This window comes from Diorhabda sublineata, chromosome 4, assembly GCF_026230105.1.
Source record: "Diorhabda sublineata isolate icDioSubl1.1 chromosome 4, icDioSubl1.1, whole genome shotgun sequence".
NCBI lineage: Eukaryota > Metazoa > Arthropoda > Insecta > Coleoptera > Chrysomelidae > Diorhabda > Diorhabda sublineata.
In genome coordinates, this window is record NC_079477.1 from 30,996,969 (window position 1) to 31,019,127 (window position 22,159).

Below are 22,159 nucleotides of genomic sequence, written 5' to 3' on the forward strand. Positions count from 1 at the left end.
GGTTAGGTTAGGCTAGGTCAAGGACGCTTCCTCTAAGAATAGGAAGTTCTACCTAACCAAATCTGTTAGACGGTCTTCTGATTTCACGAATTACACGACATACCTTCCTTTATAGTCAAATTTTAAGCAAATTACATAGTAATTAATAATATGGTTTCTTTTATGCACAACTCATTTTATTAGCCGAATAAAAAGTGTGTAGCTTGAAAACAGTTATTAAATTATAAGTACACCATGAGAAACAGACATAAAAATTAAATCGGAACAGTATATCAACTCAAAAGATTGAAGAATTATCAATTGGATTCAAAATGAACATTGTTCTTGTCAATGCCACCAAGATGTGAACTTTCATAGGATTTAATGTAATTTATGACGTCACAAAATTGGATTGTGTAGAGTAATTAAAAGTAGGACGTTCTATTCCTTGTGGAACAGTCCTTGAGATTAAGTTAGGATAGGTTGAGTTACGTGAGGTTAGGTTAAGTTAGGTTACGTTTGTGCCTTCTAATGTCCACCTCGTTTCATGCATTGCCTCCTTTCGGTATGCTATGGCTCCGTGAAGCACCCTCCCGAAATTGGCGTCCATTATTCCCTTTCCCCAGTAAAATATTTTGAATTCAAACTTCCATATTTCCGAATGTAAGCGTTTCAAAAAAATTTGGTCAATCACTTCCTCATTCAATGTGCAAGTTTTTTTCCAGGACATTATGTATTGTACGGAAAAAACTGATGAATACCTATTCTTCCAGTTTCACGGATTAGTTGCGAAAAACTATCATTCTCTAATGATTTTCAACTGCACGAAATAATGGATGAAATAAATATTTTTGGGATTTCGATAATGTATATTGATTAAAAATAAACACAACGACATAATTAGTGCAACGGACAAAATCTCAACGAAGTTGTAGTTTAGTTTCCCTTGAATCGTTTGATTTATAATTTGGTTCCTTGGAAACATAACTGACCAGATACCACACTCAGTTACTTTTTTTTGTTAGATACAATGACGAATAAAACTAATTAAAATTGAGCTTTTGTGGACTACACCGTAGAGTGAATATATATACGAGGATGCTCCCAGAAGTTCCTGGTCAGATTCAGATATGACGGTAGGTGAGACTGCTCCTTCATTATTAACAGTAAAATATTGGGCAACAGAGTTTAAAAAGGCCGTATGACCCGCGAAGACCAGCATCGCATTGGTCGACTAAATAAGGTGACGACTCCAGAAATGTTGGAGAAAATCTACAAAGAGGTACTGAACTGAAAGTGTGCGAGCTAGCAGACATAGTAGGCATTTCAAAAAGTGCAGTACATTGCTTATTAACTGAAAATTTGGACATGAGAAAGCTGTGCGCAAAATGGGTGCCGCGTTTGCTTACAATGGAACAAAAATAGCGTCGTGAAGATGTTTCATTCGAGTGTTTGGAAATGTTTCACAGAAATAAAGCCTTTTCATAATAATTGATGATACGTGAGTCCATCACTTCACACCCGAAACAAAAGAACAATTAAAACAATGGACTGAAAAGGGAGAAACGACTACAAAGAGGACAAAGACACTTCCATCTGCAGGCAAGGTCGATTTTTTTGGGATGCGCGTGGAATAATTTTCATTGACTATCTTGAAAAAGGAAAAAACTATCAACGGCGTGTTTTATGCGAACTTACTGCAACGTTTGAGTGAAGAAATCTAGCAAAAACGGTTCGGTGATCAAAGATTTTCCAACAATGAAGACGTTAATGTATATTTTGAGGAGCTTGACGATTCTTATTATAAAAAGGGTATAGAACTTATTGTAAAAGTGTATGGAGCTAAGAGGAGATTAAGTTGAAAAATAAATATATTTCTTATCCAACATTTTTGTGATTTCTTTGTTGGGATAGGAACTAGGAATTTTTAGCGGAATTTAAACAATTTCTGTGGTATTAGTATCAACATAAATTTCTGGTTAAACAATTTTTAATTCATAGGAAACCACAGTAAATAAAATGTTCAGCTCTGCTCAATAGCCTCTACATCTATAGTCGTGGTAGCTCCGCGTTTGTCTTCAAGTAGCCAAATTGAGATTGTTTTGACCACGTACATGTATAATATTCAATTTTCAATTAAGGCAACTGCCATAGCCACATCCGTGCGATGCATGTAACCAATTTAATTGAAAAATCAATAGGATACTAAGAATTATAGAAACTATGGCAACGAAATTAACTTTAAAAAAAATTAGCATAGCCGTAATTTATTCCAAAATTCAGATATTGTAATGCATAAAACAAGGAAATGTTTCGAAAATATGAGGTACTGTTTGCAAATATTCTCGTCAGTGACCGATTCATTTCTCGGGGTATTCCGATTAAAACATGAATTCAGATTCTTTTTCTTCACCCCTGTATATACCAAAAAAACGAAGTAACTGAAAACGATATCTCAAAAATCATGTCCCGAGGAATCGAGCAACAATTTTAAGAATGGACTATAAACTGTGTTAAAATTTTGTCTATTCTCTTCTAATTTTACGATATTTATATATTTAGCAATTTTGACATTGCCTGAGCTTCCTCAATTGTATAGGTTTTTATATTTTTCTCTTACAGATACTATCTTATACTTGGAAATAGTTGTAATGTTCTCACAACAAATATTTTCAGGTCCAGTTAGGGACAATTCCTTATCTAAAAAATTATTCCCTTCCCCTCTGGGGTACGTGTGGTGCGAATCAATTAGAACGAATACCCTACAAAAGCTGTTAGATATTTACTCGGACTAAACAGCAGGGCTCAACGCCGGGACTGCTTTAAAACATTAAAAATTCTGACTCTTCCTTCCTTATTCATCTTTGAATCCGTTCAGAATTAGTTAAGAGCTCAATATTTTACAATGTAAAAAATGTACAATTATTTGCCAATTGAAATCAAATTGTTATATTTACATAATTACATATTTACTGGAAACTGCCTTCTACTCTGTAAACGACTCCTATTCTAATAATAATATTTAATTCCAGACTGTTTAATTTTGCTATGGTCTTATATAATAATTATTACTGCTTCTAAATGTTCTTGATTTTAGGTCTCTTCTGTTTTAAAATTATTTTTTTTTAATAAGTCTTAAGAGATTGATAAAAAACTGTCGGTTCGACTAATTTTAAGTCTCTATTATATTTTTACTGATTTCACCAATCTCTTAAAAATTATTAAAAAAAAACTAATTTCAAAACAGAAGAGACCTGAAATCAAGAGCATTGGGTAGCATTAATATATTAAAAGGTCTAAGAAATTCAAATATTTATTACCTATTACTATTACCTATAATTCTGTTATTCATAATGGTTTTTTTCAGTGTATTGAAATTTTATTTTATTTGTATCTTTATGTAGTTATTTTTGTTTGTTTTCAAGTTTTTATAAGCTTTTGTCTACAAATTGTCTCTCTCTCCCTATATATATTTACTAATAACTGCCACTATGTATGAATAATATAATTGCATTACCCTGTATACAGAACACATGAAGTTTTCTACTGAAAAAATATCGTTTCTTCAAATATATTCTTCCTCCCAAGAAATCTAACATGGTTTATTATTTTTCAAAATGTTAAAACACATGTTAGAAATTTCATAACCAGATGCCTTCATTATTCTATTTAAAGTCAGATACTTTCCTCTCTTTTCAACATACGGTAATAATATGAAGAATATTGTATGTAAAAATTAATGACATTTTATCGTCTCATCTTACCCAGCAGCTACTTAGTCCGATAGAATTATAACCAAAATAAAATACTCATTATTTAGATACATAATAAGTTATAAGTTTATTATTACTGCTACCCATTTTTTATTCATGTAGTTTAAAATAGAGTATCTCAATTCCGTAGTGATACAAAATTAAGTCGCACCTCTGATATGCCCTTTCCTTCTGGGACTTAAAACTACAAAAGAGAGCTGTGAGATATTTACTTGGACTGAACAGCAGGGCTCTTTGCAGATACTTCTTTAAAAGATTATTCCTCCTTATTCATCTTTGAATCCGTTTGACTAATTCGTAATCACGTTTTTCCAATTTCGTTGCACGGCTATTCACTTAGGAACGCGTAGCACGACCTTTACTTACCTACTCCACGTTCAGTATTTGTTAAGGGCTCAATATTTTACAATGCAAAAATGCACAATCACTTGCCAATTGAAATCAAATCGATATGCATATTGGTTTAATTTTTCTATGGACTTATATACTAATTATTACGCTTTACTATTACCTATAATTTTGTTACTCATTGTGGTTTTCTTCTGTATATGGAAATTTTATTATATTCTCATCTTTATTTAGTTATTTTCATGTTTATTTTTTACAAGTTTTTGTCTACAAATTGTAACATTTTTTTGACAATAAAGCATTTCTATCTCTTTCTCTATCTACCATAACACTGAGGTCATAATCTTATTATTTTTTGCTTTCTTGGAAGCAATAAATCCCATTGGTTTGGAAGTATAAAAAATTCACTTAGATTACTTAAAAATTGCCAGTGTGAACGAGCTTTTGATCAGTGTCAAGCACAATGGTTTTTCATATGCAGCTTAACATATTTACGTATGAAATACATAATATAATCAAATTTAACGATGGTTTCGAAATTGTGAAGTTGAATGATGAAGCGGTGTCCCGTATAGAAACCATTTGTTATTCAAAAAATCTGCAAGCATTGAAAACATTCTGTTTGCTTTGTATGATCATCAGACTTCTGTTTTTGTTTTAACTGTTTAACTAAGTCGCAGCTTTTGAGTGAGAAGACATTGTAGAGAGCTTAATAAAATTTGCAATGATCTTGGATTTTCTCCAAACATTTCATTTCCTATGAATGTTACATCAACTCTAGTTGATGCAGCAAGGTAAGTAGGTATTCATAAAACTCACTCATTTTATTACATACATTTAGATAGGTTATAACTCTTTAATCAATTTGATAGTGCATATTAAGATACCTCTTAAGCACGTATTGGTATAGCGTATATCCCTTACTATTTTGATTTTTTTTTCTACAGCTCCATTGGAAGATGTATTTTTCGACAACTTATATTACATACATTTATGTAACTTTAGAAGGTAAAATTATCATTATTATTCTATTTCTAGCTCAATTATTGAGCTTTATATTAACACTTTATCAACTATTCTTAAGTTTCACCAGATTGATATTTCATATTTAGAGAAGTAAGTATAATTCCAGCCGATTATTGAATTTAAATATTTATTGTACACTGGGCTACCATGTGACATAGTGATCAAATAGTTTTTTTGCTATAGTAAATTCAAATGTATTTCTACATTAGGATTTCTGATATCCAAGTGATTGTTAAGTGCCACCAGGAGTACGTTGTTAATTGAAAAAAAATAAAATTTGTGAAGTGATATTAATCAAATCGATATTCTATACCATAACAGGGATACTAAAATAAATTGAGGTAAGTTTATTTCAGCAAATTCATTTATTTATATGTATACATCATAAACATAGAATAATAGATAACGAGGAACAGATTTGGGAACAAAAGACGTATTTAGAGTTTATATAGAGAAGCTCACGATGTATAACAAAGTAAATCATATTCTCAGAAGCTCTCATCGATGTAGACAAAGAGCATGTTCACTGAATACACTGTTTGATGCTGATACTAGATCTAGACTAACATTTTCATTGTCTCTGTTATGATAACCAAGTTATAGTCTTCAGAGAACAAAGCTTACAAGTTAAATTTGTTTAAAATTATAATTATTAAAAAAGTATATCATTAGTGCATTGAAATGTTACATTTCATCTTGCGTTTCACAGAATACGCAATTTTATCGATGTGTGAGGGGGTCACTGGAAGCTCAACAACAAGTTTGTGGTGCTGTAACCCTTGTCCCTCGGTCGCCATTTTAGAAAATGGGGTGCAAATACCTTTTTCGTTAAACCTCGCGAACTATTCATCGTAAAAAAAATTTTTAACGCTGTGTCTACAATTATGTTTTTATGACTTTTTGTTGTAAGTCGCAAATATGAAAAGTTATGAACTAAAAAGGACAAAAATTTTGTCAAAAATTTCCTTTTTACCTCTTTTTTTTTGATTTCACAAAAAATTACTTCAGAACAATCTGCTAGATCGTCTTTTCAGGATTAATTTTACCTATAATTTTTTAGAGCGCTCCAAAAGTTTTGGGGCGCTTCAATACTCATAACATTGCGAACATTGTGAAATCTAATACTTTTTTTCTCGACATATTTTTTAGATTTTCTGCAACTTTCCTATATTATTTTTTTTATTTACACTCATTTCTCATAATTCTATCTGTTTTATTATCATATGTCAATCCAAAAGTAAGTTCTTGGCTCCATTATTACTGCAGGTCGACTCAAATGCTCTGCGCCATGTCTTGATTGTCTTGGCGAAACTTGCAGTAACGCAATATCATGGAAATATTAATATTAATAGAAGAAAATGAACTTTCAACTATGATTCCAATTTTAATTTCCGTAATTCCCCAAACCTCTACTTTGGACATTGATGTAGATCCTGAACTACAGCCTGGACTATCAAAAAGAGGTAAAATAGATTAGCTAGTAAAAAACTGCAAAAAAATGTAAGCATACCCAAAACTATCTCACCTACAAGTTATCTGTGGATTAGACTTACTGGGGATACCACGTAAAAAAACGCGCCTACGAACTCTACCTTATAGGTGAGGTAGAAAAAAGTCATTAAAAATAATATAGGAATGTTGCAAAAAATCTGAGCAAGTATGTTGAAATAAAAATATATGAAATAAAAGGAAACGCCTCGTTCTCGCTGCAATGTTGTGAGTATTGAAGCGCTTTTGGAGCGCTCTAAACCCACAAAAATTGGTCAAATTAAAAAATTGATCATTAAAAGACGATCTAAAAGATTGTTCTCAGGTTTTTTTTAAGTACCGACTTATCGCACTTCCACAGCAAATAGTTTTGCTGAGAAACTTTCACCTCCACTGCGGGTTCCTGCATCGCGGTGGGGCTCGGACGGATTGTATGTCCTCTGTTAGTCGCTTTTATCTGAACTCCGCTCATTAATCATTATGGCACCATTAACAAATATTTCTTCATAATGATGAGCTGCCTTTCTTGTGATTCCTTCTTTTCTGTTTAGCTCCCTACGTCTCCCTTCCCCTGCTGCATGCAGGGACGAGGAGTTCGGGTCTATCTATTTATTATCTTCTAATGTTGCTGTGTGTTTGGACCTCTTTGTCTACTGTCCTGTTCCTTTCTTTTTAGAATTTTTTCCACCATACTCTCAACAGCTTTCCATTTAAAATCTACTTCCATCATGATCTGCACTATATTTTCTGGTCGTAACTCAGCTCTTACTGTTATTTCAGACAAGTTTCTAATATCCGCCCACGCAGGACATCTGAAAATTGTGTGCTCTGCATTATCTATCTCCGAGCTACAGTATAGGCAGGGGTCATGTTCAGCTTTACCTATTCTCCTAACATAACTTTGGAAGGAGCCATGGGCTGTCATTGTTTGGGTCAAATAGTATCCAATTTCACCACAGGATCTCTCATACCACCGCGTAATATCTGGTAGCAGTTTGTGAAGCCACACGTCCTTGTCGCTGGCGTTCCATCTATTTTGCCATTTCTGTACCGTTTCTTTTCGAAGAGCCTTTTTCTCACCTGCTGTCATTCCTATCGCTCTCGATCTCTCTTCAACTAGAAGATCTATAGGTATTATTCGTGCAAGTACTCTTGCAGCCTCGTTTGAGATAGTACGATAGCCCCTGCATATTCTCAGCGCTACTCTTCTTTGTACTCGGCTGGCTACGGTGATATATTTGTTATTCTCTAGAACACTAACCCAGATTGCAGCTGCGTATAAAAGTATAGATTCTGCCACGCACCCCAGAATCCTCCTTTTTGCTTCACATGGGTCTCCCATATTAGGCATTAGACGACTGAGAGCAGAAACTGTAACGTTCGCCTTGTTACTCACATATCTGAGGTGTTCAGTGAACTTGAGCCTTCTGTCTATGATTACATCTAGGTATTTCACATGGTTCTTTGGGTGAATGGCGAGACCTCCGATCTTAAGTTCTACTGGGTTCTCAGGTATTTTTTTTTGTAAAATCAAAAGAAAAAAGTTATAGAGCAAAGAAAAAAAATTTTTGCTAACATTTCTGCAGTTTTTAGGTCATAACTTTTTAAATTTGCGACTTAAGACAAAAAGTCATATCAACATAATTGTAAACAAAGCAATTTTCCAAAAAAAAAGTTTTAAATACAAAAGATGACAAATATTATTATCAACAAAAAATATCTTCGCAATTTTTGTCGTACGATGCGCGGTTCGCGAGATATTTAATAAAACGTGTTTTTCAAGATGGCCGCTGAAGTGAAGCCCCCCCCCATGACGCCCACTTGGATTTACATTCAGCGGACTCCCCTGAACACATTCAAAAAAAAAATACCTGTTCCCGTACGTTTCTTTCAGAACCCACTTTTTTGGTTAGGACTCTTGGACTAGAATAAAGATTAACGAAGTGAAACATTATTATTATTATTCATTAATTCATTCTGATTAGAGATATATTTAATATTGAAATAATGCCTTAGATTTCGTTTAAAATTTTTTATCGTACTTATTTTTAACCTGGTTTTGATAAGAACGTGGCTACCTAGTTGTAACGGAAATTAAATTGTGATAAGGATAAAAAAATTGAAATACGCATTGCATAATTTCTGTTGCTTACAATTATTAAAATCACAACACATTTATATTCATCTTTTCATCACAAATGAATTTATCAAAAATTGAACTATATCCTCGAAAAATAACGTTTGCTTGGTTAAAATTGATGAGTTTATTGAATTTAAAATGTTTCACTTATATTTTTGGGAATATTTTTTTACAGGTCTGTAAGTAATTTTACGAAAAACTCCTCAATAATTATTTGATAAGATTTATTATTAATAATACCAATGAAATCCTTCGTTGATTGACACTCGTGATTCAAATACAATCAGAAAGTATAGAATGAAAATTGCAACATGTGGTTGCCGTCAAAATGTGTAGAGATCTTTGCGAACAATCAGATAACATCCCGCAAAATTTACTTCAAAATTTGAATGAATGTAAATAATCTTTCTTTCGTATTATGAACGTTGTTTGATTGGGAAAGTTTCGTATTTACTCAAATCAACTCAAACATTAATTCATTCAAATTTTTATAGAGACTGAGCTTTTGATCAGCATTAAGCATGCAAAATATTGTATATCCGTCCTGTGGAAACATTTACTCAATTAAAATTTCACGATCGTATTCGACGATGGCTAATTACAAGGGCACAGATTTTAATAATGTCTAGGGTAGTTATGATAAATGTTGGGCTTGGGCGTTCAGTATCAACTGTATTTATATGGCCAATTATAAAATAATAATATAATGATAATAACTATATTCACAAGTAATATAATGGTTACAACTACAATGAAACGAAATAAATGAATAAATAAGAAATGAACGATAACTACCTGAGTACTTGTTTCAATCTATTATGCATATGACATACACATACACCACTTACTCGTATTGGGAATGTGGCAATCAAACACCAAAGTAGACTAACTTCAATATATATTCCGAGCTTTCGGATACTTATGTATTCATCGTCTGGGAAATAGTTAATTAAGATTTATGGCGGTTTTAAAAGTTGTTAGCTCTTGTAAAAACAAACATGGGTTTCAAAGTTTAAAATTCACAATGATTTTCAATATTAAATTTTGAAACCCATAAATTTAATTTCTGGTGCAATACGAAAAGAGGGAACTTGGCGATCGTCAACTTCGACCGTTCGCGACAATATTCAGTAAGCTCAAAATTACAGCAGATAGGCGAATTACTATAGATCAGGTCTCATCTTCTTGAATCACTCGCCACCAGTGACCTATCAAATCATCCAAGTCGAATACAAAAGCTGTGTGCGCGCAATAAATACCACGAATGCTTACTGCAACAAAGAAAATCAAACGTTTGGATATCTGCCAATGTTTATTGGATCGCTTCGACGTTGGAGGCGACTTATTTTGAAGCAGAATAATGCTATAATGCTATTGATGAAACAGGAAAACAGAAGGTCTTTTACTGGATGACTACTTAGACAGAGAAAATAGTGTGATATATAGGGATTACTTAGTCAACAAGATGAAGCCTGCGATTTTAAACAAATGAACGACGATGTCCGATCTACTGCACAGAAGCAACCAACACGTTGGGATTTGAGATCCTCGAACCTCTTTGCAGACTAGATCTCGCTCCATCAGACTTTATCTCAAGGAAGCTTTGAAAAGTTGTCGATTTGCTTTAAACATTTACGTTCGGGTTGTAGTTCAAAAGTGTATTCATAACCAGCCGAAAACCAAGGAGGTATCCGGAAGCTTGTGGCTCGCTGCATCAGGGGCATTGCTGAAAAATAAAGTTTTTGCTGTACACTTATCTTAGTTTAATGAAGTTTACAACAAAAAGTGTCGATGATTTTTTATTTACCCTCTTATACGATGATTCTGTAGCCTTTTACAAATAATTTTGAGATTTTTTTTTGACTAAAATCTTGTTATAATGTGTTTTTTCAGCAGGCTCATTAATGTTTTCTGATAGATGACTGAGAACCATTCTTTCTGAGACACTCGGTATAGTTACAACCATAAAATATCTTGAAAATACTTATCATGTATCCGGAAATTATTGCAAATATTGCCTCGTTGAGGGGGGCATAGTTCTAGTTAGGTTACAAAATATATTAGTCGTTTGTAGTGGTTAATTTATCTACTTCCACAATATTGTATGAAATATAATCTCCAGATCCAGAAGATTCGATCGAAACTTGATTAGAATATTAAGATATTTGAATAATACTTGTCAGTTTCAAGTTTCTTTAATTCTCTTTAAAAACTAGCAAATGCTGTTCGGATAATATCATAAGCAACAGTTTCACTTCCGTCATCGCTGTGTTTTATCTGCAAAAACCACACCACAGAAATGTATTTTCTTATCTCTCTCTCAACACTTGCGTTAACATTCATAATTGATTGTTCCACATCTGTATAAATTGAAATTTTTATCATATGAATTCTCTCAAAATATTTTTCTTAGTTTATGATATTCTTAAATTTTTAACTAAGTTAAAAATTACGCAGTGGTTATTTCTTCAAAATATCAAATATTAATTTTTTATTGTGTACTTGTATGATGAGGATTTTTATTAGCTGAAAATTGAGATGCCTCTTTAACATGTGCGCAAACATTTAACTGGGTATAGCCAAGGAATGTCTGTGAAAAAACTTGAAAAAGCATCACTTGAGTCCATTAGATTGAGAAAAAAAAATGTTAGTAGACGAAAACTCAAAGTTAGTAAAGGACCGAGTGTCGTTGACAGCCATTACGGTGAAAAATTTTTGAAAGTCGTTTTAGATTCATACGTTTTGATGCATTCAAAAATAAATTTTTGGATAACTTGAATAATAGCGAGGGAAAATATATGAAAATCGAAGGCTTCAAGATGATTCTGATAAATGGCAACATACAAGTATACAAGCTGCGAACCAGTACCAGTTGCTCAAGAACTGTAAACAGCATACTTTATACTGAATTTTCTTCAAAAACCTTACAGTGGGGGAAAATGAACGAGGAAAGACCAAAAAACCTGCTTGACATTGAAACTTGTTTTTGCATATCAAAATATGGTTTGTTTGTAAACCAAAATTTGCTTTTTCTAGGTGCTTCTCCAGATGGATTTTCCATCTATTTCTTCTGTTTTTAATTGTTACCACTAGATATTTCAATTGAGTTTCCTCTTCAAAGCAGTTTTATTTTTCATTGTCCACTTTTATTGATGAATTATCTTTGGTCTATGTGAGTTACCTTCCATTACCATATATTTCTTTTGATGCTTATTCACAGGTAGTCTATGCACTCCTGCTCTTATTTCTAGTCTGGTTAAGACGTTGTGCATTTCAATTTTGATCTACGAGTATTTAAAAGTATTACATCGTCTTTGGCACAGTTTTATTTAAATTGTATTAATCGACCACAAAATTACCAAGCAATCACATGTTTATAACGCAAAGTTCAAAAATGCGGCAGCAGCTAAATACTTTTATGGCTTTCTCGACCGCTCGATAGGGAGGAACTTAAACGTTCCACAAGCTTTGATTGGCTAAACCTTGTTGTTAATTTGCGATTAATCTATACGTTATAGACACGTGATTGTTTGATGATTTTTAATGGATTTTTTTCGATTACGCATGCGAAAGTTATGAAACACCCTGTATATTGATTTTAAATACTTTTATAATCACTATCTCGATTTTTCTTAAACTTTTTGTAACAGAATATTTCTTCAACGTATTAGAACAAAGTTTTGATTTTTATAAATGAGAAACATAGCAAGTTGTCAGGTTTATTATTTCCATGCAGCGTTGATTTGTAATCATCTGGTACTCATTGAAATAGTCTCATGAGACTATGTGTTAATTTGACTAATGTCAGTAAAATGGAATAAATGGTCGGCGGTATAGAAATAGATCTGTTCCATCATGGTGGCTGAGGTCAACACATTTGGAATCTTCTTCAAAGCTGCTTTTATAGAACTACCATATATTCTTCCTTCAGTTGATTCATTCAGTGTTCAATTCCTTTAAAATGTAGAGAGATTCTCTGGTTTTTGTGAGAGATAAAAAATAAATAGAGTTGTTTATATTCGTTTTTTGTACGATGAATAGTATCAATTTATCCAATCTCTGAGTATGAAAACTGAATGGGACATCTTGCTCTTTTCACGCTTTTCTTGATGGTGTGTTTGTCCATCGACCAGTTGTGTATGGCTAATCAAGGGATATCTGTGATTCATTTTTATGAGGTTATAAATTGATGCTACAATCCAAATGTACCAAATTAATTTTCCGGTTTTGGCCACTGTAGTTGACCGACTATACGGTCAGCTTATTGGTTGCTTTTATTATTAAATACTGAACTGTCCATGAGTAAATACAAGATGTCCTCTTCTTTCTGCTATCACTTCGTTCCTAAGGATACACCATGTGTTATTGTTAGGATTGTCATGGACGGTATATTTTGGAGTCCAGAACTTCCGAAGATAGAAGCTTTGCAGTTTGTCAGGTTGGGTAGGAAGCGGAGTAACGTTTTAAGGTACTACACAATAAAAGGACTCAAGTTGTTGGAATTACTATTATATTCTAAGAATTTTATGTCTTCATAGAGTTTGGAAAAGTTCAATTTGACGAAAATTTCTCCTAAGTTTCTCTAGCTCTAAGGTACAAAATTTGAAGTTAAGCTTTTCGAGTACCTTTTTACTTCATATTAAAAATTTAAGGTTCATTTGCTTTGAATCAACTATGACTCCATTTTGATTTAATATTCTAAGAGTAGCATATATTCCTTTATATTAAAGCGGTTTGAATGGAAAGAGCTACAAATATTTATTTATATTGTCCTTGAAAAGTAAATTAACATTTTGTTATTTACATATTACATCCTAAACGGCAGATAGATGGGAAGTTTTAAATGTGACACCTCGTATATATTCTAATAAAGTCACATTGAAAACTTGTAAATTCAGATAAAGTATGTCTACGTAATAATGTGGTTTTTTTCTCAATAGCAGCCAACCATTTTAGTTCATTAGCAAGATATTTATCCCTTATCGCAGTGACCACATTTCCTTTTCCACGCCCATTGTCCCTTGTTATAAATAAGATTTTTTCAAATAATCCGTTTATTTAATTGAAATTATTTTACTATAACGGTTGTTTAATTGTTTTTTCAAAAAGTTAATTTCTGGTATAGTGATGATGAGCTAAACATCTACAGTAACAGGTAAATAAGTGTTTTTGATACTAGTGATAAGGTCTTATTTTATATGGAAATATTCTCAAAAAATTTTCTAGAAATAATTAATTTGTAGCTTTAGTTGTCATTTACAATTTTTATCCATTATTATGAACGCATCCATGTCAAAACTATCTATAATCTTATTTGGTTTCCTTGTGCAATTCTCACTTTTTTCATAATTGGTAGTGGCGATTTTTTTTTATTTGTTTCCTGAGTGAATTTGTTTAATTCGGCAGTAATCTTATGAATAAAGCCGTTATTTTCCAATATCAAATATTTCTGGAGATTATTCATTAGGAAAAATATTTTCATTCTAGTGAGATCAAGTGGAATGTGTTATATAATATATGTAATTATGTAATATAATATTTTTTATATATATTATACTTTTTTATATAAAAAAGTAGTAAAATGATTCGAAGATTGTATTAACATACATAGAATTGGTAATTCTGGATGGAAGAAATGCAAATAGTGACTTATGATTGATTCATTGTCTCTAGTTACGCCTGTCAATATACTTGAAACTTCATTTTCCGATAAATTTCTATATCCTTCAATATTTCTAGTACTATTCCATCCGCCACAGTGCTTCAACATAATCATACTAGTTTCAGCTTCTGCTAAAAAGGATTGACGACGTTCGACATTAACAATGACCAGAGTACTTTACAGGATTGTTCGAACCCAAATATTTTGCAATAATATAATGAACTTTCCCATTTGGGTTGTAAAATGAAGAGGTCTTGTCTTTCATATAAGTTTCAAAATATTCGTTTGGTCTTAATCAACACCGGCACCATCACTATAGAGACGGGTTTTTTATTTTCTACATGTGTGACTAACATATTTATAAGTTGCTGCCGTCGACATCCATAAAATAATAGTATGACCGTGTTCACTAAAAACGTTTCATTAAGTGCTTCATGGATACATTTCAGGATATTTTTTCAAGATAACGCGGTGGGTACAATTTTGACCTCTGAATTGAATACTTACGTATATTGTGAATTATTCATATTCTTATCCACAATTAAAATTTTCTTTATCATCGATAATTAGCTAACAGAGGTCGAGCAAAATATATTATACCCCAACGATATTTTCGCTAATGCTTTCTACAAAATTTTTTGATATGTACTTCATAAATTGGTTATATTCTTTGTCGTGAAAGTCTCTAAATTTTCTCGGTAACTGGTTTTGCGTTGCCATTCTTGCCATTTTTTTGTAATTTCACCGAAAATTTCAAAATATTTCATTTTTGATTTTCGACATTAATATTCTAAATATTTTGATACTAATCTTCTTAGCACACAATAATAATTTGACGGTAATAAACCAGGTAAAAGTAAAAAATTCGTAAATCAAATTAAATTGAAAAAGAAAACTATTTATAATGAGCTTGTATGACATAAAAGTTTGCGAGCTACCCCCTTATGGTACTAATAGATATATGCCCTTTGGCTTTAGGGCATAATCATTTACTTAGTATCCTTGATACTATAACTCATCAGTTTCAGTTATTTTTCATTTCGATTTCATTCAAAATGAGTTTGTCAAACGGAACACATTGTTCATTGGAAATTATTGGGTAAAATTCATGTTTTTTCAATAATTTCTTAGATTATATTAAATAAAAATATCTTCATTAATTCAATATACATACAACGGTCTTACCGATATCATTTTTTAGCTTTTTTAGCTTCAAAATAGGTGTAAAATGTTTATCCAGCGAGCATCTTTTTGAGGTCTGAGAATAGAAAAAATTAATAGTCGCTGGCGGCTAGTTCGGGAGAATACGATGTATGAGGAAGAAATTCGAAGCCTAATTTATGCAATTTTGTCATCTTTTCTAATGATTTGTAACGTGGTTCATTGTTTTGATAAAACAGCACTTTCTTTTTCCCCAAATTAGACCTTATTTCCGCGATTTTTTGCTTCAAACGCTCCAATAACGTTACGTCATAGTCGCCGCTCATATTTTTTTTATTTTCGAAACAGTCAATGCTGATACCACAACCTTGTCCGCTGACTTTTGCGTTTTTTTTATGGCTTGGAGTCGGTTCATCAGATACAGTCTACGAAGATGACTGTCGATTGGACTCCTATGTGAAATGATAGATGTTTCATCCATTGTCATATATCTATGCAAAAATTGGTGTACATCACGATTGAATAGTTCCAAACACTGCTCAGAAGCAATCAATTTTTTGTTGTTTTTCGTCGATTGTGAGGTCGCGTGATATTTATTTCGAACAGAGCTTTCGCGTACCCAAATATTCATTCATGACATTTCCTCTATATTCCCAGAGTCTCAGCAATCTCATTCACCTTCACATTATGTTTATTCAAATTATGTTGGGGATTTTTTGATGTTTTCTTCAGTGACAGTCTTTTTGGGGCGTCCACTGCGTGCATAGTCCTCGGTTAAACTTAAACTACTTCTGAATGGTTGATTATCTTGAGGCAAATTTGAAAAATGTTTATCAAGCCAAGGCTTAGCTTTAATAGTATTTTTTTTTTGCTAGAAAGCGATGCTTTATTAACAGTCGAAAATCCTTTTTATTCATTGTTTTAAAGTAACAGAAATTGCTTCTTTGAAAATAGTCAAAAACTAATAGTACGGCAGCTATCATATTTATACAGGTTATTTAGTAGCCCTGAGCGCTGTTTCTAGCTATCTCGTATAATTATTTTCAGTACTAGATTAAAAGCGACTGTCGATATTGGGTTTTCTTCTTCTTTTTTCAACCCTTAATTTCTCCGATATAATTTCATTAGTCCATACTGTAGTATGTTAGTTATCTAATGTCGTTTTGACGAAGTTAAAAACTTTGTCGGGATTCCTAGTAGATTAAAGGCAGCACACATTTTATTTCTGTCTTAAGTGTAACAAGCCTGTTCGATATCTATAAACATAATGTGAAGGCCTAGATTTTTCTCATGGCTTATATCCATGATCGGTCGGGATAACCTTGTCCAGCCGACCCCTATCCTTACTTTTCACTTCTTACTGCGCTTTCAAATCTTTATAAGGTGTGGTTTCTAGAAAACTTTTTTTATATTATTTGACTCAAAAAAATATGGAATATTATGATTGGGCTATTATAAAGAGCAATATAGAAAAAATTTTAAGGCAACATGGACTCAGCAGAATACTCCAAAACTGTAATAGCACTTTTTGTTCTCATTTTTAACTTATTCTTACCCCGGAACGAACTGGACATTGGGGCCAATGTTGGCGCCAGCGCCAGCTACAAGCAGAGCCAACATAATATTATTTTACTGCAAAACCAAAATAAGCGTCCCCGCAGAAGAAGATGGTGGGTCATAACACTTTACAGACTACGAAACCAGTAAGTATTGAATGAAACATGTTAAGACGATTTATAACGCGTCAATATGTGGCCGAATACAGAAATATTGGGGCAAATTCCCTTTGATGTCTCGTCAAAAAACGGACACAAGACGACTAACTCCCAACGTTCGAGTCAACGTTGGCGCCAACAGGCACCAACACCATAAACCTCGATCCACACATTGGAGAAGCGTAGTTGGCGTCAATATTGGCCCCAATGTACGGCGGTGCCAGCCTTAGATTCGTATGAAACTTCAATCATTTAGTATGTGCTTTATTTTATAAAATAAATATACACTTTTAATAAAAAGTCAGTTATACGTAAAACCGATTCTGTTTGTTGAGAAACAAGAAATTCCACTTCGATAATCTGAATATACAAATAAATAAACTATTTTAGTATTTAGTAAGATAATTATTTATTCATACATTTCATATTTTGACATTGTAGATATTTCGGTCTGCCAGCAAAGTATTCCATTGAAAGAATTGTTCATTTCAGTATTCCAGTATTTTATCCCATTCCTAAACATAAATTCCTCTAAAGACCTTAATGCAATGGGTTGTTATTATCTTTCATCTTCACGTGTAATCTTTTTCTTGAGTATTTATTCTCTTCATGCGTTTTTCTAAACTCAATAGAACTTGTACATCTCTTCTCTTTCTATCTGAGGTGTTTAAGGATGATTCTGGTGTCCTGTAAATATTTTCATTTCAATGAAATTTTTTCCTCTCCCCTATCTGCTTTATTTAATCTCTTCTTTGAGTAAATCACGGGAAGGAATGTGAAGGACCAGAGGTATGACTTACTACACACACACATACACACACACCTCTGTGGACATTGCTATTGTTTATCCTCAGTGTTTGTATAATTTCTATATTACTAAATTTCATGTTATCCGTATATTTTTGAGTAAATTAACATTATTATTTCTGAGTTCCACTTTCTAAGGATTGAAATTCTGCATGAGTTGAACAACACCAAATGCGCTTCACGTAACTAGAGATATTTCTGCATCTGGATGTGAAGTGAATTTGAGAGTACTTTCCGTTTTATATGCGCCGTTTTTAGTTCTAAGACTTTTTACATTTCGGGAGATTATGTTTCCTACCAACTCCCTCAATGACGTTGGTGGTGACATTTGAGATGATTCCTGTGGCTCCAATGATGGTGGGGAATATTTTAATTACCAGATTCCATATGTGTTGTATTTTGATTTGCAGATGCTTATACTAAAGAGTCTTTTCTGCTTTTTTCTGTGTGCTGTTATAGTACGAGGGGATGATAACATTTCATGTCAGGTAATGCTTTTTTCTTATTTTTAACAATGAAGTATGTCTAGATTGCAGCTTTTCTCTCTGCATGTATCTGAGTATGATGTACTGGTAAATCTTGTCACTTACATCTCTCTTGTATTCTTGGCAGATCTTCCAGTGGAACTATGTTGTATCGCTCCATATGATGCATGCGATCACTAAAATATTCTCAAAGTTTATATTTAGTTAATTTATTATATTTATCTTTTCTACAGTATATGATAGTGTACATGTGTTCAAAGAGTAATATATTTTATTACGAAACAATTATATTATTTAATTAACTTGTACTTTAAACACACACAGAGTTAAAGTGAACCGATGAATAGTGCAAAGGAGATCCGTTTCGTAATTTTTTACAGTTAGAAGATGATCGGATATGGAAAATTTGACTATGTTCCAACTTTGTGCTGTAGGGCTCGTCAAAGGGTAACTGGCGTATCTGTTAAAACAGCTAGCTGCCTTTTGAAGGGCAATATTGCAAAGGTTGAATACAACGTTACCATCGAAATATATCAGCAAATAAACATCAGCACGTCGTCTAGGTAAGAAGAGGACCATCATATGAATTTTAGTGATAAATCTAAAATTTAACGGATTGAGAACACTGATATTATTATTTCGTTTACATATACTAGCAAGTTTAAAAAAATTCCCATAATTTTCTAGTTTAACCTACGATAGTAATTGATTTAGCTGTGCAACATAAAACTTAATAGGCTTATTTATAACAAATGAGTAGCTGACTGTTGAAATTTTTTAATTTTGTTTGTTATTGTTGACTTCATAGTATAACAATTTAAAATATGTGATTTACTACCGACTGACCTCGCTGGAGAAGTAGCAATGATCGAAAGTGGCTAATTGTACAGCCGCAGTGTTCGATGATCAAAATCTATTTTTCGTCGTTAGATTATACGTAGCAAATATAGGATTTGGAGACAACGTCAAAGCAGAACAAGCGTGTTAATTGAAAAACGAACTAGACGAAGTGGAATTTGAATACCACAATTATAAAGACATCTTTGATTGCTCAACAACATAAAAATTGTAATAGAATGATAATCAATGGTTGGCTAGAGCTCTCACCCATTGGCTTCAAATTTTTACCAGATACACTAGAGGATTGAACCTAAAAGGGTTTTTGACGTCTCGCAAGTTTAGGTGGTTTTGACTGCTACAATAACAAATTTGACGTTTTAATAAATTATTATTGTTGAAGTTTATTGAAAGTAACAATAGATCGTTTATCTGAAAAAGAAAGAATCGATATTTTAATGATATTAGGATATGCTGATACGCGTAGAAGTAAACAAGAAGCGTGTAATATCTTTAATAATTTCTATCCTAACTGAAATCCCACAAATTCTACTGTCAGTAAATTAGTAAAGTTGAACGAAGTAAAAGATTCATTCAAATTAGGGCGCAGAAAAACTGCATAAACTGAAAACAAATCTTTAGAATTCCATCCATACAAAGTAACGTTGATTCAAGAGTTATCAGACGACGATTTTGATAGACGTGAAGAGTTTGCAGACATAATGATGAAAAAAAGTTACAAATAAGGCCACTTTTTGTACTTATTTATAGAAACCTATATCGGCGTAATTGTAGATACTGCTCCCTTATCCCAAAAAACTGAATGTATGAGCTGGAATAATAGGCGTCAAAATAATTGGTCCCTTTTTCATTGAGGGTAACTTAGATGGTCCAGCACATTTAGATTTATTGGGAAATAGTATTATACCTGAGTTGGCTTGGATTTTTCCAAATCCCAGTAAGTATTTTCAATTAGATTTAAAAAAAACTTCGTTATTAGAAATTTTCAGATAATAACAACATCCCTAACGACAATATTTGGCTAACAAAGGAAGCCGCTCCACCTCAGTATGCGTGTGTGTTGAGGCTATACCTAAATAATGTGTTTTCCAGAAGATGGATTGGAAGGCGCGGTTTTATCGAATAGCCCCCGCGATCACAATGGTTACAACACAAAACCTGCCAAACTTCAAGAATCAAAAGATAGAATTACCACAGAGATAAGAAGAATTGAGGAGTCAGGGATGTTGCAAAATGTATTGCAAATTTTTAAAAATCACATGGCTTGTTGTATTGAAGTAGATGGACAATATTTTGAGCATCTGCTTTAATCGCCTTCACTTTATATTTTCTAAAATTCGTAATTTTTCTACTTCACAAATCTACTTCTAAATCACAAAAACATTTAAAGATTTGTCTTCAGTTGTTGTAGGTTTTCTGCGCCATGATTTGGATAAATCTTTTACTGCAGCAGTTTCGTGAAACTTTTTACCAACTTACTAAAACTTGACCTTGTTACGAGTTTTGTATTAGCACATAAACTATTAAAGAATATTCAAACTAAACGAGTTTATCGTAGTCACCTAAATGTACAATATTCATTGTAACATTGTTGATACTGTAAATGTAGCTGTAACTCCGAAATTATGGCATTTGGGTATAGAGAATATTTCATAAAAAATAATCAGTATTTTTTAAGGATTTATAAAAACACAAAATATATAGGTTTATCCATTTAAAATAACAAAATTCATCATTTTTTTGACAAAAGAAAGATCTGACAACAATGTAGATACCACCATAATACCGGCCATATCACAAGACCCTTAAACACAAAAATTTGTAGAAATCGTACAAGCTGTTTCCGAGATAATTTGAACATTTTATACATAAAACTCACTCTGTATAACTTTCTTTCATTCAGTTGAAATATTCACTTCTTTGTTCATTAAATTGCCAATTTTAAAAAATTTACTATTTCCATTTATTGGCTAGATACTTTCAAATCACCCTCATAGTATTAACACTGTACGTACATTTATACATAGTAGCTACAACATATTATAATTATTAAAGTTTAGCTATATCGGAACTAAATCTTATAATTAATTTTATCAATCCCAATTTCTATGATTTCTTTTAGTTATAATATCTGTTGAAAATTTCTATATGAATTTCCAGCGATAACACGAACTTTCAATGCCGTTTTTCTAGGATATCTATTTATTTTTCATTACTAAACATCAAACTTAATTTCTGTTGAATTCGTCAATAACCACACATTAGTTCATTAAATGCCAAGAATATTCTCTAGAATTTATTATTCATCTTATACATTCTCCCAAAGAATGAAGTAGATACGAAAAAACAATTTTTTTTGGGTCTGAAATTATATCGATTTTCACGGCGACAGACAGCAAATCAGACGGCGCCAAAAATACTAACAGTTGCTATATCGATCAATTGTAATGATGCTATAACTTCAGTTAACAAATATTTTATCATCTTAACAACAGATTGGAGTATTAAAGTTATAGTTTTGGTTGATGACAAATCATCATTATGAATTAAGAGCTAAGGAATTAACAATAAACTAAACTTACTTATGCATTAAAAATTGTAATTTAGACTAAGTAATTTTTTCGAATTAGACAAAATTGTTTATTTTCCTGTCAATTTCAATCATATTCGTGGATAGTTCTTGTTAAATTGAGGTGAATTAATCGTAGCAGTTATAT

General features: G+C 32.3%; 1 protein-coding gene across 1 annotated transcript; it reads right to left on the reverse strand.

Moving 5' to 3' along the window:
* Nucleotides 1-7,233: 7,233 nt before the first annotated feature.
* LOC130443352 (uncharacterized) lies at nt 7,234-7,956 on the reverse strand. The gene has a single exon (XM_056777924.1). It carries the CDS (start codon nt 7,954-7,956, stop codon nt 7,234-7,236), a length of 723 nt encoding a protein of 240 aa, XP_056633902.1.
* Nucleotides 7,957-22,159: the final 14,203 nt, after the last annotated feature.